General features: G+C 39.9%; 1 protein-coding gene and 1 non-coding gene across 4 annotated transcripts in view; one reads left to right on the top strand and one right to left on the bottom strand.

Moving 5' to 3' along the window:
• The window catches only part of SLC17A5 (solute carrier family 17 member 5), an 82,255-nt gene that overhangs the window by 9,884 nt on the left and 54,748 nt on the right, over positions 1 to 17,623 (bottom strand). For all 3 annotated transcript variants that reach the window (XM_036316828.1, XM_036316827.1, XM_036316826.1), the window contains exons 8-9: positions 15,067 to 15,199; positions 13,928 to 14,075 (exon numbers count right to left, since the gene is read on the bottom strand). In XM_036316828.1, coding sequence (XP_036172721.1) covers positions 13,928 to 14,075; positions 15,067 to 15,199 — 281 coding nt within the window. The remainder of the gene's footprint in view (positions 1 to 13,927; positions 14,076 to 15,066; positions 15,200 to 17,623) is intronic.
• On the top strand, positions 11,977 to 12,081 carry LOC118660951. Its single transcript, XR_004969113.1, has one exon. It is a non-coding gene; the product is annotated as a U6 spliceosomal RNA (small nuclear RNA).

Genomic DNA, 17,623 nt, shown 5'->3' with positions numbered 1-17,623 from the left:
GGAAAAGAGAGAGATGCTCTCTTGATCTTTGTTGAGGAAGTATCGAGGAAAGACCATGTGAAGACACAGGGAGAAGGAAGAGTCCTCACCAGAACCTGGTCATGCTGGCACTACGATCTCAGACTTCCAGCTTCTAGAAGTATGAAAAAATAAATTCTTGTTTTTCAGGTACCTAGTCCATTTTGTATGGTTGCCTGAGCTGACTAATACAGTGCCTGAATAAAAAAAAAAAAAATCCTGAACCTAATTCAGTTATCTATGAACATCATAAATTTTTATGTTCAAAACTCATGCATACAGAATACAATAACAAAACCATGTGGCACAGACTTTTTTGGCTTATGCCCTTTAGGGAGTGTATCTTAAATTAACCAAGCCTGGCAGAACCTGTCTTTTTTAAAAAAACCATTAACACCTTGGCAGTAGGAGGAACTGACAGCAGTGCTGCCAGATCTTTTCAGTGACAGATATTAAGTGCAGATGAATGTTGTGAAATTCTAACTGTCAGCACCAAGAAGCTCATTCAAGTATTTATATTACACTAGGCCAGGAAGGGCCATGAAAGGTTGATGAGTGATTGGAAAAAACATGGTGCATGGACTCAGTCTGGATTTTTTGCTATTGGAGTACTAGAATTCTGTGGCATTAATAGTTAAAAACCTACCCAATTCCCTTGAATCCGGGCAACAAAACCATCCATAGAAAATCCCTATTTCAGGATATAGAAGAAAAGGCTTAGAAAATACCATGTGCATATTTATATGTCAATAGGAACACTGTTTATTGAAAAACCTGATGTCAGGCATGGTTCTAAATTTATATCTATATATGTATATGTATTTGTGTGTATATATATGTGTGTGTATATATATATATGTGTGTGTGTGTATATATATATATATACACACTAGAGGCCCGGTGCACAAAAATTTGTGCATTCGGGGAGGTCCCTCAGCCCGGCCTGTGCCCTCTCGCAGTCTGGGACCCCTCGGGGGATGACCACCTGCTGGCTTAGGCCCGCTCCCTGGGGGATTGGGCCTAAGCTGGCAGTCAGACATCCCTCTGGCAGCCTGGCAGCTCTCGGGGGATGTCCACTTGCCAGCGGGGAGCAGACCTAAGCTGCAGTCAGACATCCTTAGTGCTGCTAAGGAGGCGGGAGAGGCTCCCACCACCACCGCTGTACTGGCAGCCATCAGCCTGGCTTGTGGCTGAGCAGACTCCCCCTGTGGGAGCGCATTGACTACCAGGGGGCATCTCCTATATTGAGTGTCTGCCCCCTGGAGGTCAGTGTGTGTCATAGTGACCAGTCATTCCCAGTAGTTCTGCTGTCAGGGTCAATTTGCATATTACCCTTTTATTATATAGGATATATATATATATTAGAGGCCCGGTGCACAAAAATTTGTGCACTCGGGGGGAGGGGGGTCCCTCAGCCCGGCCTGTGCCCTCTCACAGTCTGGGACCCCTTGGGAGATAACGACCTGCTTGCTTAGGCCTGCTCCCGGGTGGCAGAGGGCAGGCCCAATCCCTAGGTGCAGCCCCTGGTCGGGCTCAGAGCAGGGCCGATTGGGGAGTTGGGGCGCCGCCCCCTGTCATGCACAGAGCAGGGCGGATTGGGAGGTTGCGATGCCACCCTCAGTTACGCTCAGGGTAGGGCTGATTGGGGGGTTGGGGCACCGCCCCCCTGTCACACTCAAGGCAGGGTCGATGGGGAGGTTGCGGCACCACTCCCTGTCACGCACAGAGCAGGGCCCATCAGGGGGGTTGGGGCTCCGTACCCTGTCACACGCAGAGCAGGGCCAATCAGGGGGTTGGGGCGCTGCCCCTTGTTACGCACAGAGCAGGGCCCATTCAGGTGGGTTGGGGCTCCATACCCTGTCACGCACAGAGCAGGGCCCATCAGGGGCTTGGGGAGCTCCCACCTGTCACACACACAGCAGGGCTGATCAGGGGGTTGAGGAGCTCCCCCCGCCACTCACAGAGTAGGGCCGATAGGGGAGTTGGGGCACCGCCCCGTCACACACAGAGCAGGGCGGATCAGGGGGTTGGGGCGCCGCCATTGTCACATTCAGGGCTGGGCCAATGGGGAGGTTATGCTCTACCCCATCATACACAGAGCAGGGCCCGTGGGGGGGGGGGGTTGGGGCGCTGCACCCTGTCACACACAGAGCCGCAGGGCGATCAGGGGATTGGGGAGCTCCCCCCTATCAGGCACAGAGCAGGGCTGGTCAGGGGGTTGGGGCGCCTTCCCATCACGAACAGAGCAGGACGGATAAGGAGGTTGTGGCCCCGCCCCCTGTCACACACAGAGCCGCAGGGCGATCAGGGGGTTTGGGCGCTGCCCCCTGTCACGCTGATCCCGGTGCCGGGAGGCCTCTCGGCTCCGCTGATCCCGGTGCTGGGAGGCATATTACTCTTTTACTATATAGGATAGAGGCCTGGTGCATGGATGGGGACCAGCTGGTTTTCCCTGAAGGGTGTCCCAGCTGGTTTGCCACTGGGGTGCCTGGCCAGCCTGAATGAGGGGATGATGGCTGTTTGCAGCTGGTCACACACCCTTCAGGGTGGGGGTCCCCACTGGGGTGCCTGGCCAGTCTGGGTGAGGGGCTGAGGGCTGTTTTCAGGCTGGCGGGTGACTGAAGCTCCCAACTGCTCCTTTTTTTCTTTTTTTGTTTATTCTGGGCCAGCTTGAGCTCTGGCACCAGCTCTGAGGCCTCTGCTGCTGAAAGCAGGTATATGGTTTGTTTGGGTTCTATAATCGATACACTGTTTCAACTCCAGCTCTGAGATTCGGGCTGGCTGAAAGCGGGTTTCTGGAGTTTGTTTAGATTCTATATTTGTAACAATGTTTCAAACTGCAAGCTCAGAGGCTGGCAAGGCAGGCGGGGAACGTTGGAGTCCTCTGTCACTGAAGCAAGCAAGCCTCATGTTCGCTTCAAGCTGCCTGGCTGCCAGCTGCCATCTTGGCTGGCAGTTAATTTGCATATCACCCTGATTAGCCAATGGGAAGGGTAGCGGACATATGGCTAATTACCATGTTTCTCTTTTATTAGATAGGCTATACACATATACACACACACACACACATATACACACACACACACACACATAGATATAATCTCATTTGAATAGTAAACTCAACCCCATGAGGATTATCTTCATTCTATATATGAAGAAAGACTAATATGTTACCCAATTTGTCTGATTCTAAATCAGTACTTAATATTTTAATGTTATAATTTCTAATGTTGCCTTGTTAAAAATGTAGCCATTACTGAGTTCAATCTATAAGACCAATTTTCCCATGCTTAATTTTTCACCACAAGCCTCAGTAATGAATGCTTATTCGTCAGTGGTACTCAAGTGTTGCTCTAACCTGCAGTGCTATCCACTGTGTGGGGACTCAGTGATTACCAAGACAAAAAGCAACTATGCAACAACATGGTTATAAGACACGGATTGCCTCAGTTAACCAAGACACAGGGAACTAGAAACAGCTAGTATGCTTTGAACAAAGAAATTCTAGTAGGAAAACAGAAACCAAAAGCTCATCTGAAGAGTTGAATCAAAATGCAAATAAATAATTTTGCCTTTGATTAGATTAATTTACAGTTGTACAGCTGCATAATTTTAAAAGTTACATATGTTGTTCACATATACATACATATATACATATGTTGATCACAGCCATAAATCTGGTGCCTCCATCAGCTTAGAGAACGTACAACTTTCTTCATTACCTGAGGTCTACAGGCACTTACCATTCTCCTAACTTTTAGGACTATTTGCTGGCACCATTCATGCCACTAAATGGTTTAGTGTTGCAGATATATAGATAAATGTCTTTTTTGAACCTATAAGACTCACAAAATGTTAGGGCTGGACCAGGGTCTTTAAGATGTAGAGTTGGCCCAGCCAGTGTGGCTCAGTGGTTGAGCATTGACTATGACCCAGGAGGTCATGGATAGATTTCTGGTCCTGGGCACATGCCCAGTTGCAGGCTCCATCCCAGTGTGGGACATGCAGAAGGCAGCCAATCAATGATTCTCTCTCATCATTGATGTTTCTATCTCTCTCTCCCTTCCTCTTTGAAATCAATAAAAATATATATTGAAAAAAAAATTGTAGAGTTCAACCACTCAGCTAATGCTTGGAGCCCAGTTTCAGGGCCCTACCTACAAGTAGTATCAGTATATGCTTCAGGACATGACCTTATTGCCCTCCAAGCCTGCATATGCTTATAGATGCAAGCAGGGACCATTACTTTCATATTTGTGTCTTCAATATTTGATACAGTGCCTGGCACAGTGTTTGTTAAATGACTGGATATATTAATCAGCTAGCTATGATACTAAAATTTCATAATTGCAAATCTACATAACTGTATGTCTTGTGCATTTCTTCCCATCCTGCCCAAAAGGATACATTGGGAGATCTTGTTGAAATCCTGCTATACCAAATACTGTTTCCCCTATATATGAAACTAATATGACACTGAGATATTAGACTATTTTGTTATTTTGGCTCTTAGTAATCCAATGGTGGCTCCTTAGTGATCAATATTTTCTTTTCTAAGAGCTCATTAATCATCCTTTTAATATTTTATGGGGATTGATTTGTGACCCTGGTCACAGCACTGGACTCAAAGTTTGACATAAAATAATAGTTGTTTATTAAATCATGTGCAAACACACTTATTACATTATGAGCTAAGTGTTATGTGTGAGTGTCTGTGTGCTCTATTTAATCCTCACTATTAGAAGGTAGGTACCATGCACATTTGTTTTTCCAGCATCCACTTTCATCTTTAACAAACTCACATTAACTGAGGCAACCAGAGTATGTGTCTGTTCCCTGCAATGAGTTCTTTATTCTGAGTTCTCAAAATAACTTCTAGTTCCTCTACAATGACCAATTTTTAGGATCATACAAATAAGTAACTGAAAGGCTACTTAATGTACCAGAAAGATGCTTGGATTATGGAGGTGGAAGATCTGATTCAAAGTCCACCATTTACTAGCTGTGACTTTAAAAGTCAATGACTCCTCTGTGCCTGAGTTGCTTCATCTTCAGAGTGAGTCCTTTATATATGTTACTAATGGCTTCCTCAGCATCCATTCCCATGAGGTTTGAGGGGCTTTGACTCCTTCACCTCTAACTTTAGGGGTGGGTGTTGATTGTCCTAAAGTAAAATGGTATTCCCTTGACCATAGGGATTGGTTTACGGGTGCATATGTGATGCAGTTTGGTTCAATCAAAATGAAGCCCTCTCCCAACCCCTTATTTCCATGGGTGGGAAAGGAACAAATCCTTTTTCTTACTTGCTTGATGTGAATGTAATTCTAGTTGTTATTGGCAATCATTTCATTTGTGTGAATTTACATGCAGATCCAGCCTTAGGATAAACCTATCATGAAAGGCAGGGTAGGGAGTGGAAAAGAATATTAGTAGACAGCTGGAGATCACCTCTTGCCTGAAGTCGTTGGATTTTACACTAAAGTGAATCAATAGAGTATGCTGTTTAGCCAGCTTGAATTGGGATTTCTCTTACTTTAACTAAAAGTAACTAAGAGATAACACAGCCTAAATCTCTTCTGTGCCCAACTCTCAATTCCCATATCCCTTTTTGACTGTTCATCAACCCAAAGCTCATTAAAATCTCAAGCCTAGATCAATACAACAGCACATTTTCAATCCTACACATGGGCTGCTGAATGCCATAGAAAGAAATAACAATTTAGTACAACAACGAGAGTACAAAATTAATCTCCAATTTCAGCAGATCCTCACCAATGCCAAAAATCCCTTTGAGTTCTTAGTGACTATTTTTCTCAGTAGCTATTTCGAACCTTTATTATTCTCAAGTCTTTTATTCTGCCTATCACCTTTCTTAGTGACTCCTATATCACAGAGAAATCAAAGAATAACGAAAGACTAACAGTTAAGATTTTTCAACCTAGTGCTGCACCTGACACTGCTGATCAAGCCCTCCCTCTGGGGATCCCAACCTCTACTTATTTTCCTTCTTCTCTTGTTGCTTCTTATCAATTATCTTTGCATCAAGCTCTTGTTTCACTTAATGGATTCCCAAGATTCTCATCAGTTTGCTGAGTAATTTTATCCAATCCCATGGCTTCATCTACTACTCATACATTGATGACTCCTAAATCTTTATCTGTCATCCAGCTCTCATTCTTGAAGACTGTATAGTCCTGGTTTCTTTGACACCATATTCTTGATTTTCCTCTATCTCTCTGGTGGTTCCCTTTTTAGTTTTATTTTCTGGTTATTTCCCCACTTTCTGGTCTGTAAATGTTTGTCAAGATCCAGTCCTAGGATCGCTTGTCATTCCACCCTCTCTTCAGGCAATCCTTGTCTTTAAATACTCTATTTGTGGATTACTATTCCCTAATTTTCATTTCCAACCAGACTTCTTTTCTGAGTTCCACTAGTACAACTACTATTTTCTATATGTTTTCACAAATATATAAAATTTAACATGCCTGAACTTTTTACCTTTTCCCAAGAGTTTTCCTCCTTCAGCCATCCCAATTCAGTAAATGGCACATCTACCCAGGTGCCCATACAAAATATCTGGAAATAATCATTGATATCTTCCTGATTCTTCAGGTCTAACAGATGTCAAGCCCCACCTGTTGTATTTACAAAATATCTCAAGTATATCTATATCTTTATATTTCCTATTATACTCATCACCTCTTATCTGGGTTATTACAATAGCTTCCTAATTGGTTTCTTCTACTTGTACTCTTGTCCACACAAGAGTGATCTTAAAATACAGAAAATGTTATTTCCTACTTTCTCTGGATACAATGTAAAATGCTTATTACTTCAGGCTCGTCTGTCTTCTCTACATCTCAGCCACAAACAGACTTCCCTTAGTTAATAAAACAGACTGCTATGGATTAAATGTTTGTTTGACAGGGTCTTTAGAAGGTCATACAGGTTAAATGAGGTCATAAGGATGGAGGCCCTAATCCAGTAGAGTTGGTACCCTTGTAAGACGAGTGAGAGACACCAGAGTCTCTCTCTGCATATATGCATACACCTAGGAAAGGCCATGTGAGCAAGAAGCAATAGGCAGACCTTCTGCAAACCAGGTAGAGAGTTCTCACTAGAAACCAACCATGTGGGCACCTTAATCTTGGACTTCTAGCCTCTAGAACAGCCGTGGGCAAACTATGGCCCACGGGCCGGATCCGGCCCGTTTGAAATGAATAAAACTAAAAAAAAAAAAAAAAAAAAAAAAAAAAAGACCGTACCCTTCCATGCTTTTGTTCCGGCCCTCCGGTCCAGTTTAAGAACCCATTGTGGCCCTCGAGTCAAAAAGTTTGCCCACCCCTGCTCTAGAACTATGAGGAAATAAATTGCTGTTGTTTAGGCCACCTACCCTGTGGTATTTTGTTATGGCAGTCCAACCAGGCTAAGACATGCACAATTTCTTGTTCCTCTCGTGTAAATTCTTTTGTCAAGAATACCACTTCTGCTGAAACCAGTTTGGCTCAGTGGATAGAGCGTCGGCCTGCGGACTGAAGGGTCCCGGGTTCGATTCCGGTCAAGGGCATGTACCTGGGTTGCGGGCACATCCCCAGTGGGGGATGTGCAGGAGGCAGCTGATTGATGTTTCTCTCTCATCGATGTTTCTAGCTCTCTATCTCTCTCCCTTCCTCTCTGTAAAAAATCAATAAAATATTAAAAAAAAAAAAAGAATACCACTTCCTTTTTACTTGGCTAACTTCTTATTCTTTTAAAGTTCACTTTATTAACTATTTTGCCTATATTGCCAAGCACATCTATGATGGTTATATTTTCTTGCTTTCTTGTGTTTTTTAAAAATATGTTTTTATTGATTTCAGAGAGGGGAAGGGAGAGATAGATAGAAATATCAATGAGGAGAGAGAAACATTGATTGGCTGCCTCCTGCATGCCCCCCACTGGGAATCAAGTCTGCAACCCGGGCATGTGCCCTGACCTGGAATTGAACAGTGACCTCCTGGTTCATAGATCAATGCTCAACCACTGAGCAAAAGCAGCTGGGCTCCTCGTTAGTCTTTAGCTTAAAGATCACTTCCTGAGACCTTCTCTTATTCCCTGAACTACATTATATCCCCTTATTATATTCCCTTATTTCCCGCCCCTCCAAAAGCTGGGTTTTCATTTGTGTAATTCATGTCTATCACTCCAGACTCAAAGTTCCACAGGCCAGGACTGTGTCTGTTATGGCTGGCACTTAGCAGGCATCTGATAAATACTCAACCAAGCGTTATTATAATATATTACAATTATTTCTTTTTGTTGTTTCTTTCTTCAAATAGACTAATCTCCTAGCAAGGAGGACCTAGGTTTTATCTTTTGTAGAGTCATGTAGAGTGCTAAATATATAGTACTATATAATGTTATAAATAATACATGCCTATTGTATGAGTGAGAGGCCTGGACTAGACCAGGGCCTCACACATGAATGTGAACGAGAATCACCTGAGGATCTTAAAATGCAGGTTTTAAGGACCATACTTTGAGTAGTAAGAGATGAGATTACCCTAAAGCAGTGGTTCTCAACCTGTGTTTCTCGACCCCTTTGGGGGTCGAACGACCCTTTCACAGGGGTCACCTAAGACCATCGGAAAACACATATATAATTACATATTGTTTTTGTGATTAATCACCATGCTTTAATTATATTCAATTTGTAACAATGAAATTGGGGGTCACCACAACATGAGGAACTGTATTAAAGGGTCACGGCATTAGGAAGGTTGAGAACCACTGCCCTAAAGCCTTCTTAGTTCTAACTTTATATAATTCTACTAGAGGCCCGGTGCACGAAATTCGTGCATGGGGGTGGGAGTGGGGGTGGGGAGGTGTCCCTCAGTCCAGCCTGCACCCTCTCCAATCTGGGACCCCTTGGGGGATGTCAGACTGCCACAGGGATCGGGCCTAAACTGGCAGTCTGACATCCCTCTCACAATCTGGGACTGCTGGCTCCCAACCGCTCACCTGCCTGCCTGCCTGATTGCCCCTAACCGCTTCTGCCTGCCAGTCTGATCACTCCCTAACCACTCTCCTGCCAGCCTGATCGATGCCTAACTGCTCCCCTGCAGGCCCGATTGCCCCAAACTGCCCCCCCACCCCCGCCAGCCCAGTCACCCCCAACTGCCCTCCCTTGCCAGCTATCTTGTGGCTGTGGGCGCCACCATCTTTGAGGGCATGGCAGCCAATTAGCATATTCTCTCCTTATTGGCTGTGGGCACTACCATCTTTGAGGATGGGACAGTCAATTAGCATATTCCCTCCTTATTGGCTGTGGGCGCTGCCATCTTTGAGGATGGGGCAGTCAATTAGCATATTCCCTCCTTATTGGCCTTATTGGCGGTGGGCGCTGCCATCTTTGTGATGGTATGAGGGTCAATTAGCATATTCCCTCTATTAGATAGGATAAATCACATAGTTAGACAATGTTATTTGTTTAACTTATTTCAAGTGGGATAATTTCTAGATTTCTTTTTAGTCAGTAGCATAAAGAAATATATCTTAGTCCTTTAATTATTTGCTATTTCCTCGAATTCTTTTTTGGGTAATCAGATTTAGGTTCTAATTTGTAAATCCAAATACATGCCTCAAGTCACTGTACAACATTTATTTAGGCATGTCAACTTCTTTCCATCCTCTCTTCCACAGAAATGGCTTCTTATGCCTTTAGTCCTTCAACTTCAAGGGGTTCTTTACTATTTCAGTTATGTGTGTATCAGATCTTTTAAATTACCACTAAACTTATAGAAGAATTTTTTGGCCCTAACCAGTTTGGCTCAGTGGATAGAGCATTGGCCTGTGGGCTGAAGGGTCCCAGGTTCGATTCTGGTCAAGGGCATGTACCTTAGTTGCGGGCACATCCCCAGTGGGGGGTGTGCAGGAGGCAGCTGATCGATGTTTCTCTCTCATCAATGTTTCTAACTCTCTATCCCTCTCCCTTCCTCTCTGTAAAAAATCAATAAGATATATTAGAAAAAAAGAATTTTTTTAAATTAATTCGCTTTTCAAGTATTCTTTTTTCTTTCATTTTTATGTTAAACTCTTTCAATTCTTAACTGACCAATATGTATACTAAATAAAAATTTCCTAGCTTATAAGGTTTACAAAATTCTTCCCTCTATTTAAATGTTTTCTTTTTGACAAAAGTTTCTGCTGTATTGTAAATACTTTCAACATCTGACATTTAGTCCAGTGATTAAAACCAGAAAGTCACTCATTCAACAAATATTTACTGAGCATACTCTATGTGACAGGCACTGTAAAATAAAACTTTCATGCATGACCAATCTTGGGATGTGAAAATGTTTACATTGCTAGACTGGATAAGAGATATCTACAAAGAGGTTTTTATTTATCACAATAGACTTTCCACATACAGTGTAATATTTTTATTATTCTGATTGTTAGACCCTTATGCATTTAAAAATGTCATTCAGCCACTATATTCATATTAGAAAGACAAAATGCTTTATATTTAACCAGATCAATGTAAACTTCTAGCTTTTTAAAAATAAAAATCATATAAAACTATACAAGGATAAATTTGAAATTCAAAATTTAAACACTGCAAAGATTGTAAGTAATGTCTCCCCCCTCACCACCATAATGCAGTAATTTCTGCAACATAACCTTTATTTTAGCTTTTCTCTCTCAGATGCTCAACTTAAAAATTGTACTTTACTCACAAGTGAGACTTTATTAAGGGTATGAAATACAGATTCTGACAGTATAAATCCAAATTCAACTATAGGAAAGGATTCAGATAAGAAACTATTAGTTTCTTATTCTAAAAGTTTAAGTCAATTTTAATTATATGGAAAACTATGAAAATAATTGACCCACGAAGGTACCATTTTCTCTGTAAAATGAGTGGCTATTTTGAGGTCAGTATATAAGCAATTATTATTCCTACAAATTTCTAGTTACTAATAAAAATATTACTGTTTAAGACAAATAGTTACCACTATCAAATGAGCAATTATCAGCTTCATAATCACACAAAAGAATAAGCTCTCTAGACTTGGGCACTTTAACTTTTATTGGAATTCTGAATCTTGAGAGGACCCTTCCATTGAAGGACTGTGATTAATCAAGATATAAATTAGTCCGATAAATTTAGATGTATTATTTCCTTTCTATTCCTAATCTCAGGATATATTACATTTTCTATTTCAACTTCAATTTTATTCCTAATATAAACTTAAATAATATCCTGTAGAATTCACTATTATGCAGTTACTTTTTGTAGCTATTTAAATATATATACATGTAGTTGATATATAAACTCAGTTATTTAACCCATTAACTTCTCTAATTAAAAGTTATGGTTATAGAAATGAAGAGATAACTAAACAAGTTTCATATTTCATTTACTAGAATTAGGAAAGTATAACATTAAAAGTAATATACACTTCGCCCAGCACTTGTGACTCAGTGGTTGAGTGTCGACCTATGAACCAGGAGGTCACGATTTGAATCCTGGTCAGGGCACAAGCCCAGGTTGTGGGCTCGATCCCCAGTAGATGTCATGCAGGAGGCAGCCGAAAAATGATTCTTTCATCATTGATGTTTCTATTTCTCTCTCCTTCTCCCTTCCTCTTTGAAAGCAATTTTAAAAAAGTAATATACCTTTAAAGCTGTCTTCTTTTGCTGATTTTGTGGAGAAAGATGTCACTACAATTCACTCTAAAAAGATTTACAAGTCTATACTGATAACTATAATTCTCTGAAGGCTATAGGATAAATTTTCAAAATCTCAAAGAAAGTGAAAAAAGGTTTAAAACAAAACCTAGTAGGTGAATCAGCATATAAAAGATGTAGAAGAAATAATTTGATAAAATGCTGACTTTTGTTTCTATTTGTAAATAAATCTTTGACAGTTGTTAATGCTTTATGTGATTTGTAAGTAGTAATTAAGATTTTCTTGTGCTTGCTTCTGCAGCACATATACTAAAATGGCAATGATACAGAGAAGATTAGCATGGCCTCTGTGCAAGGATGATGCAAATTTGTGAAGTGTTCCATATTTAAAAAAAGAAAAGAAGCCCTAACTGGTTTGGCTCAGTGGATAGAGAGTCGGCCTGTGGACTCAAGGGTCCCGGGTTCGATTCCGGTCAAGGGCATGTACCTTAGTTGCGGGCACATCCCCAGTAGGGGGCGTGCAGGAGGGAGCTGACCGATGTTTCTCTCTCATAGATGCTTCTAACTCTCTATCCCTCTCCCTTCCTCTCTATAAAAAAATCAATGAAATATATTTTAAAAAAATAAAAAAAGAAAAGAAAAAGGTTTTTGTAGGAAAGGCAATATACTTAGTAATGAAAGCATATCATCTTTGCTAAATACCATTCATCGCTAAGAGGAACCAAGGTTCCTTTGAGAAATGTTCAATTGCAAGTCAGGGAAAGTGTAAGATGAAGCCAAAACATCTGGTTGTTCCATCAATAAGAAAGTACAAAAAAACCCCCCAAAACAATGATGGGGCATGAAAACAGGTCACAGGAGCCAGCTAAAAAGCACTCCCATTAGCCAAAACTGAGATAATGTGAACATGAAAATAAATAAGGACAATAATGGATTATAACAGTAAATAAATCACAAATCTCTAAGCCCACACTGATCATTAATAGATAAACAAATGGAGAAGGGGAGATCTTCCTTACAACAGAGTGCCGACTGATACATGTTGAGGATAGAGTTGAAATATTTTCATTTTGAAATCACCACAGAAAACCTGGTTTGGCATAGATCATCAACAGACACTAAATCTAAGGTGGTAGAGGTGAGGGGAGTTTGATAAGGAGCAGGATGTTTGTATGATCTCAAAGCATCTCTCCAGAGATGCATTTTCAGTTGAAGGGGAAAAAAGTAATTAGTTATTGGAGAAACTTGACAACACCTTGACTGGGTGATTAAAATTAACATCACTAGAGTCCTCTGGATGTGATTTCCTGAGAAGGTCATAGGCCAGTTATTCTGGCCAAGGATACATTATCTAAATTTAATTATAAGATGTGAGACAAATCATAGATGAGTGTGGGCATTCCAGGTATATAGATTATCATGAGCAAAGGGGCAAAGGTAGGAAAGTGTGTGTGTGCATGTGTGTGTGTGTGTGGGGGGGGGATATTTTTAGAAAATTAAAGTAGTTTAGTTCAGTTACAGCAAAGAATCAGTAGAAGATGAGGTAAGGGAGGGAGGACTAAAATTATAAAGATAGGTTGGGACCATAATGTGGAGGATTTTGCATGTTGACTGAGAATTCTGTATTTGACTGAGTACTCACCATGGTCCAGTGCAGGACCAGGCGCCAGTACTACTGTGGTACAGAAGACAGACTTGGCCTCTGCACTCTCAGAGCTTACAGTCTTGGAGCTTTTGCTTAGGCTACCTTTTATTTCAAATGGTTTCTTGGTCCAATGCCTAACTGTTCCAGGTTTTCACTACTTGATTCCCCACTGCTAAGGGTATATGCAGCACTGATCGTACTTTCTCAGTATGATCAGCAGCAGTTATAATGTATTTTATGTAATGTTTTTATGGAAACAGTGTGTACAGAAATGTTGGTAGTTAGAAATTTAAATTTAAAAACATCTTCAAGAATTTAAAATCATCCCTAGAGTAGTCAAATTCATAGAGACAGAAAGTGGAACGGTGGTTGCCAGGAACTGTGGGGGGCATTGTGTTTAATGGTTAGGGAGTTTCCCTTTGGGAAGATGACAAAGTTCTGGAGATGGATTTGTGGTGATGGTTGCACAACAATGGTAATGCACTTAATGGCACAGAATTGTACACTAAAAATGATAAATATTATGTTATGTATATTTTACCACAATTACAAAATAATTTAATCACAGCCAATCTTTCTATTAGTACTCACGAAGGAGCAATGTCCAGGTGGTTGATGCTAAATCCAGAAGAACAAAAGCCTCCCAGGGTTGTTGATATGGTTAGGAATGCAACAGCCAAAGAGTAATCACAACCTATAAATCCAGCAGCTACCAGGAATACTGCAGGTCCAATCATTCCTGAAGTGAAAAGGTTACAAAAAGAAAAGAAGCCCCAGCATTAATATTTGCCTGCTCTACCTTAATATAGTATAAATCTGAGATTGGATATTACTGCCACCTACTGTACAAACATTGTATTGCCTAGGAGACTCAATTTAAATTAATGGTTTCATGAAAAAAATTTGTGGAAAACATATAGGCATAATGCAACCAATATAAAAGTAAAAGTAAAGTCTTATTATGCATTGCCATTAAATCTACATGTGACCAAGACTCAGCTAAAGTTCTACAATGTTATAGAAAAGAGCAAGAAGAGAATGATGAAAAATATGGTCCCAGAGAGAGGCAATAGCTGATACAGAGTGTGATTTAAAATTCAAAGAAAATAAACTAAATGATAAACTGTTAAATAAAGTTAGAAAAACACCCCATATAGGTCTTAACAACTGCAAACAATACGCATAGTTTATTACAGGCAGTTAAGCATGGAATACAAGTAACAGAAGAGGACTTATGAGTGGGCTGTCATTTTATCTGTGTCTACAGCAGTGCAATCCTATCTCTGTGAGAATAGAATTGTTGTATTTGTGTATACTGAAACTGCAACTGAGAAACTTATTTTTAAGTTTCAACTGAATTACAATAGAGACATCTGCCTGGTGGCTACCATACTGAAGAGAGCAGGTCCACAGAAAGCCAAAAAAAGAGAAAGGCCCCCCCCTTTTTAATCTAAAGAGATTTATTTCACTTAAAGATGTGGAATAACTTCTTGAGAGTTGAAGTAAGTAAGCAGTGAAACAGGACAGCAACTTTCAGTGGTAGGTGCCCAGAATGTTTACAGAATTATCCTACCTGGAATAATTCTATAAACAAATATACTACATGCATTAAAATATATTTTAATATGTGAACAAAATAAATGACTAATATTAGCATTTGTAGCTTGCTTTATACTGTAAACATAGTAAATAACTGTGAGCCCAAACAAAACCTGATTCACATCACTTACCTATAAGGCTAAACAATTTTCGAACACATACGGTTGAAAAATTCCATTTTGCCCTTAAATGGTCAGCAGCTTGACCAGACATGATCATACATAACCAACAGCCAAAATAAGGCACTGCAGATAAAATTCCATTCTGGGAGGAATAAGAAGATATGGAATTAATTATGATGAGAGAAAGAACGAACACATACACATACATACACACACGCACGCACGCACGTATGCACGCACACACGCATTCACCACTCAAAAACAAAGTAAATCCATAGCAATAAACTGTTAATTTTTATATAGGTACTAGAGGCCCAATGCATGAAATTCATGCAAGAGTAGGCCTTCCGTCCCCCGGCTTCCCTCTGGCACCCAGGACCCAGGCTTCCCTTCGGCTGCTGGTAGGCACCCGGGACCTGGGCTTCCCTCGCAGCCCCCCCGGCTTTGTCCGGAAGGTCGTACGGAAGGATGTCTGGTCTAATTAGCATATTACCAGGTATTACTATAGATAGTAAATAAGTTTGGTCTATAGAAGGATTTTGGGATTCAGTTCAATGCAGTCCCTAAGATCCTGTCTCAAAGGGAACCAGGGCTCACTATAGTCCAATCTGCTCAAGGCAATCTTGAATGTTATTTTGGGACTTGGGCAGTAGCTTCAGTGAGAGAAGATAAGTCTTTCTATTAGCCTATGGATTTTCCCCACTGAAGTTTTTGTCTTAAGTGTCATTTATTTTTATCTTAAAAATATTTTTATTATAAAATAAAACACATACAGAAAACATATAAGTCAAATATATATCTCAACAAGTTATTCTTAAGTGAACACCATCTAGGTCAGGTGCCTGGTGCATCAGCACATACTTTGAGCAGAGGACAAAGGCTCTGATTGAGAGACACTCTATCTTTTCCCTCTTGCTTTAAGTTACCACCTAAACAAAATGAAAACACCAGGAGATATGAAACAGAACTAATCATGGAAATGTGTTATTTTTGTAGGAAATTACTTGACAGCTTTTTAGGACATCACAAATTCTGTAAAATGAAGAACACACACTCAGAATAAGAGAAATTTTTCTTCCGTTCATTTTTCCTCAGCATAAGTCTGAGGTGCCAAGACCAAATGAAAAACAACACCACCAAAACACAAACACACACACATACAAATGTTTTTATAGTCTAAGAGAGATGGATACACGTGTTAGTGTTTACAAACACAAAAAAGGCAGAAAGATATTTTATCAGCAATAATTAAATCTTATAATCCATTTAAGCATCATTCATGGTGCAGACCAGAAAAATTTAATATTTTAAATTAAAGTGCTTAAGAAAATATTTCTTTCATCATAGTTTGGTTTTCTGTATTCAGATGCTGTATGCTTCCAGTTCTTCTATAACTGAAATTTAAAAAAAAACAAAACAAAACATGTATCTTCGTTGATTTCAGAGAGGAAGGGAGAGTGAGAGAGAGATACAACCATCAGTGGTGAGAGAGAATCATTGATGATTGGCTGCCTCCTGCATATCTCCCACCAGGGATCAAGCCTGCAACCCAGGCATGTGCTCTTGAACTGGAATTGAACCTGAGATCCTTCAGTCTGCAGGGTGACGCTCTATCTACTGAGCCAAACCAGCTAGGGCTGTAACTGAAAATTTTTGTTTCTTTCTGGTATTATGCTGTGTAATTTCCTCTTTAAATTTTATTCCATTTAGACTTGTCCATAGTGGGATTAAAGCTATTGTTACTTGGGGAAGAATCCTAAAGATAAATAAGCTGTAGCAAGTAGAGAAATGAATTTTCAGATCTTGGTCTTGTTCCCTAATGGGATAAGGCTGATAATTCCACAGAGTTACTGAAGTTTTCCACTTAATGCTCCAATTTTTTTTTCTAAAGCTACAATGTTAAAAACTCCCAACAATCTAAAACTACTAAAATCTTCAACATTTATTCATTCCATGAGTATCTTCTACAGTTATTCAACTTTCTGTGCAAGGATAAAATTCCTTGTATTCATTTATTTTAAAAAATTGATCCCAAAATATTAATATCTAAAATAGGGTAATAGATATTGTCCCGGCTCTCACTGAGTTGTAAGAAATATGGACGCTAGAATTGAAAAAAACTAGGAAAAAAAGAAATGGTAGGATAACTAATGAAACTAAAATTACATGAAAAAGCAAGATTATAACGAGATCAAAAGCTTTACAATTTTTAATTAATGAGATTATAATTTTAAATACAAAGCTAGCCTTATCCTAAGGAAAGGCCATTTCATGAATGTAATAAATTGGTTTCTCAAGAAAAAAATCCATGTTAAAAAGAGGCTTTTAGGGGGTCAAATATATGATGACGGATGGAAACTAGGCTTTTGGTGATGAGCTTACCAAAGTGTATACAAATATCAAATTATAATATTGTATACCTGAAATGTATATAATGTTACCAATCAATGTTACCTCAATAAAAAAGCTTCTATTTAAGTAGAGAATTACTGTCAAACTCTATTCAAATTTTTAAAAAATTTGATTCAAAAAAGAAAATGTCTTTAAAAATATGAAATGCAAGATA

This window comes from Myotis myotis, unplaced genomic scaffold, assembly GCF_014108235.1.
Source record: "Myotis myotis isolate mMyoMyo1 unplaced genomic scaffold, mMyoMyo1.p scaffold_m19_p_7, whole genome shotgun sequence".
NCBI classification, from domain to species: domain Eukaryota; kingdom Metazoa; phylum Chordata; class Mammalia; order Chiroptera; family Vespertilionidae; genus Myotis; species Myotis myotis.
The sequence above is the reverse complement of the archived record's forward strand: the minus strand, read 5'-3'. Positions and strand labels throughout refer to the sequence as shown.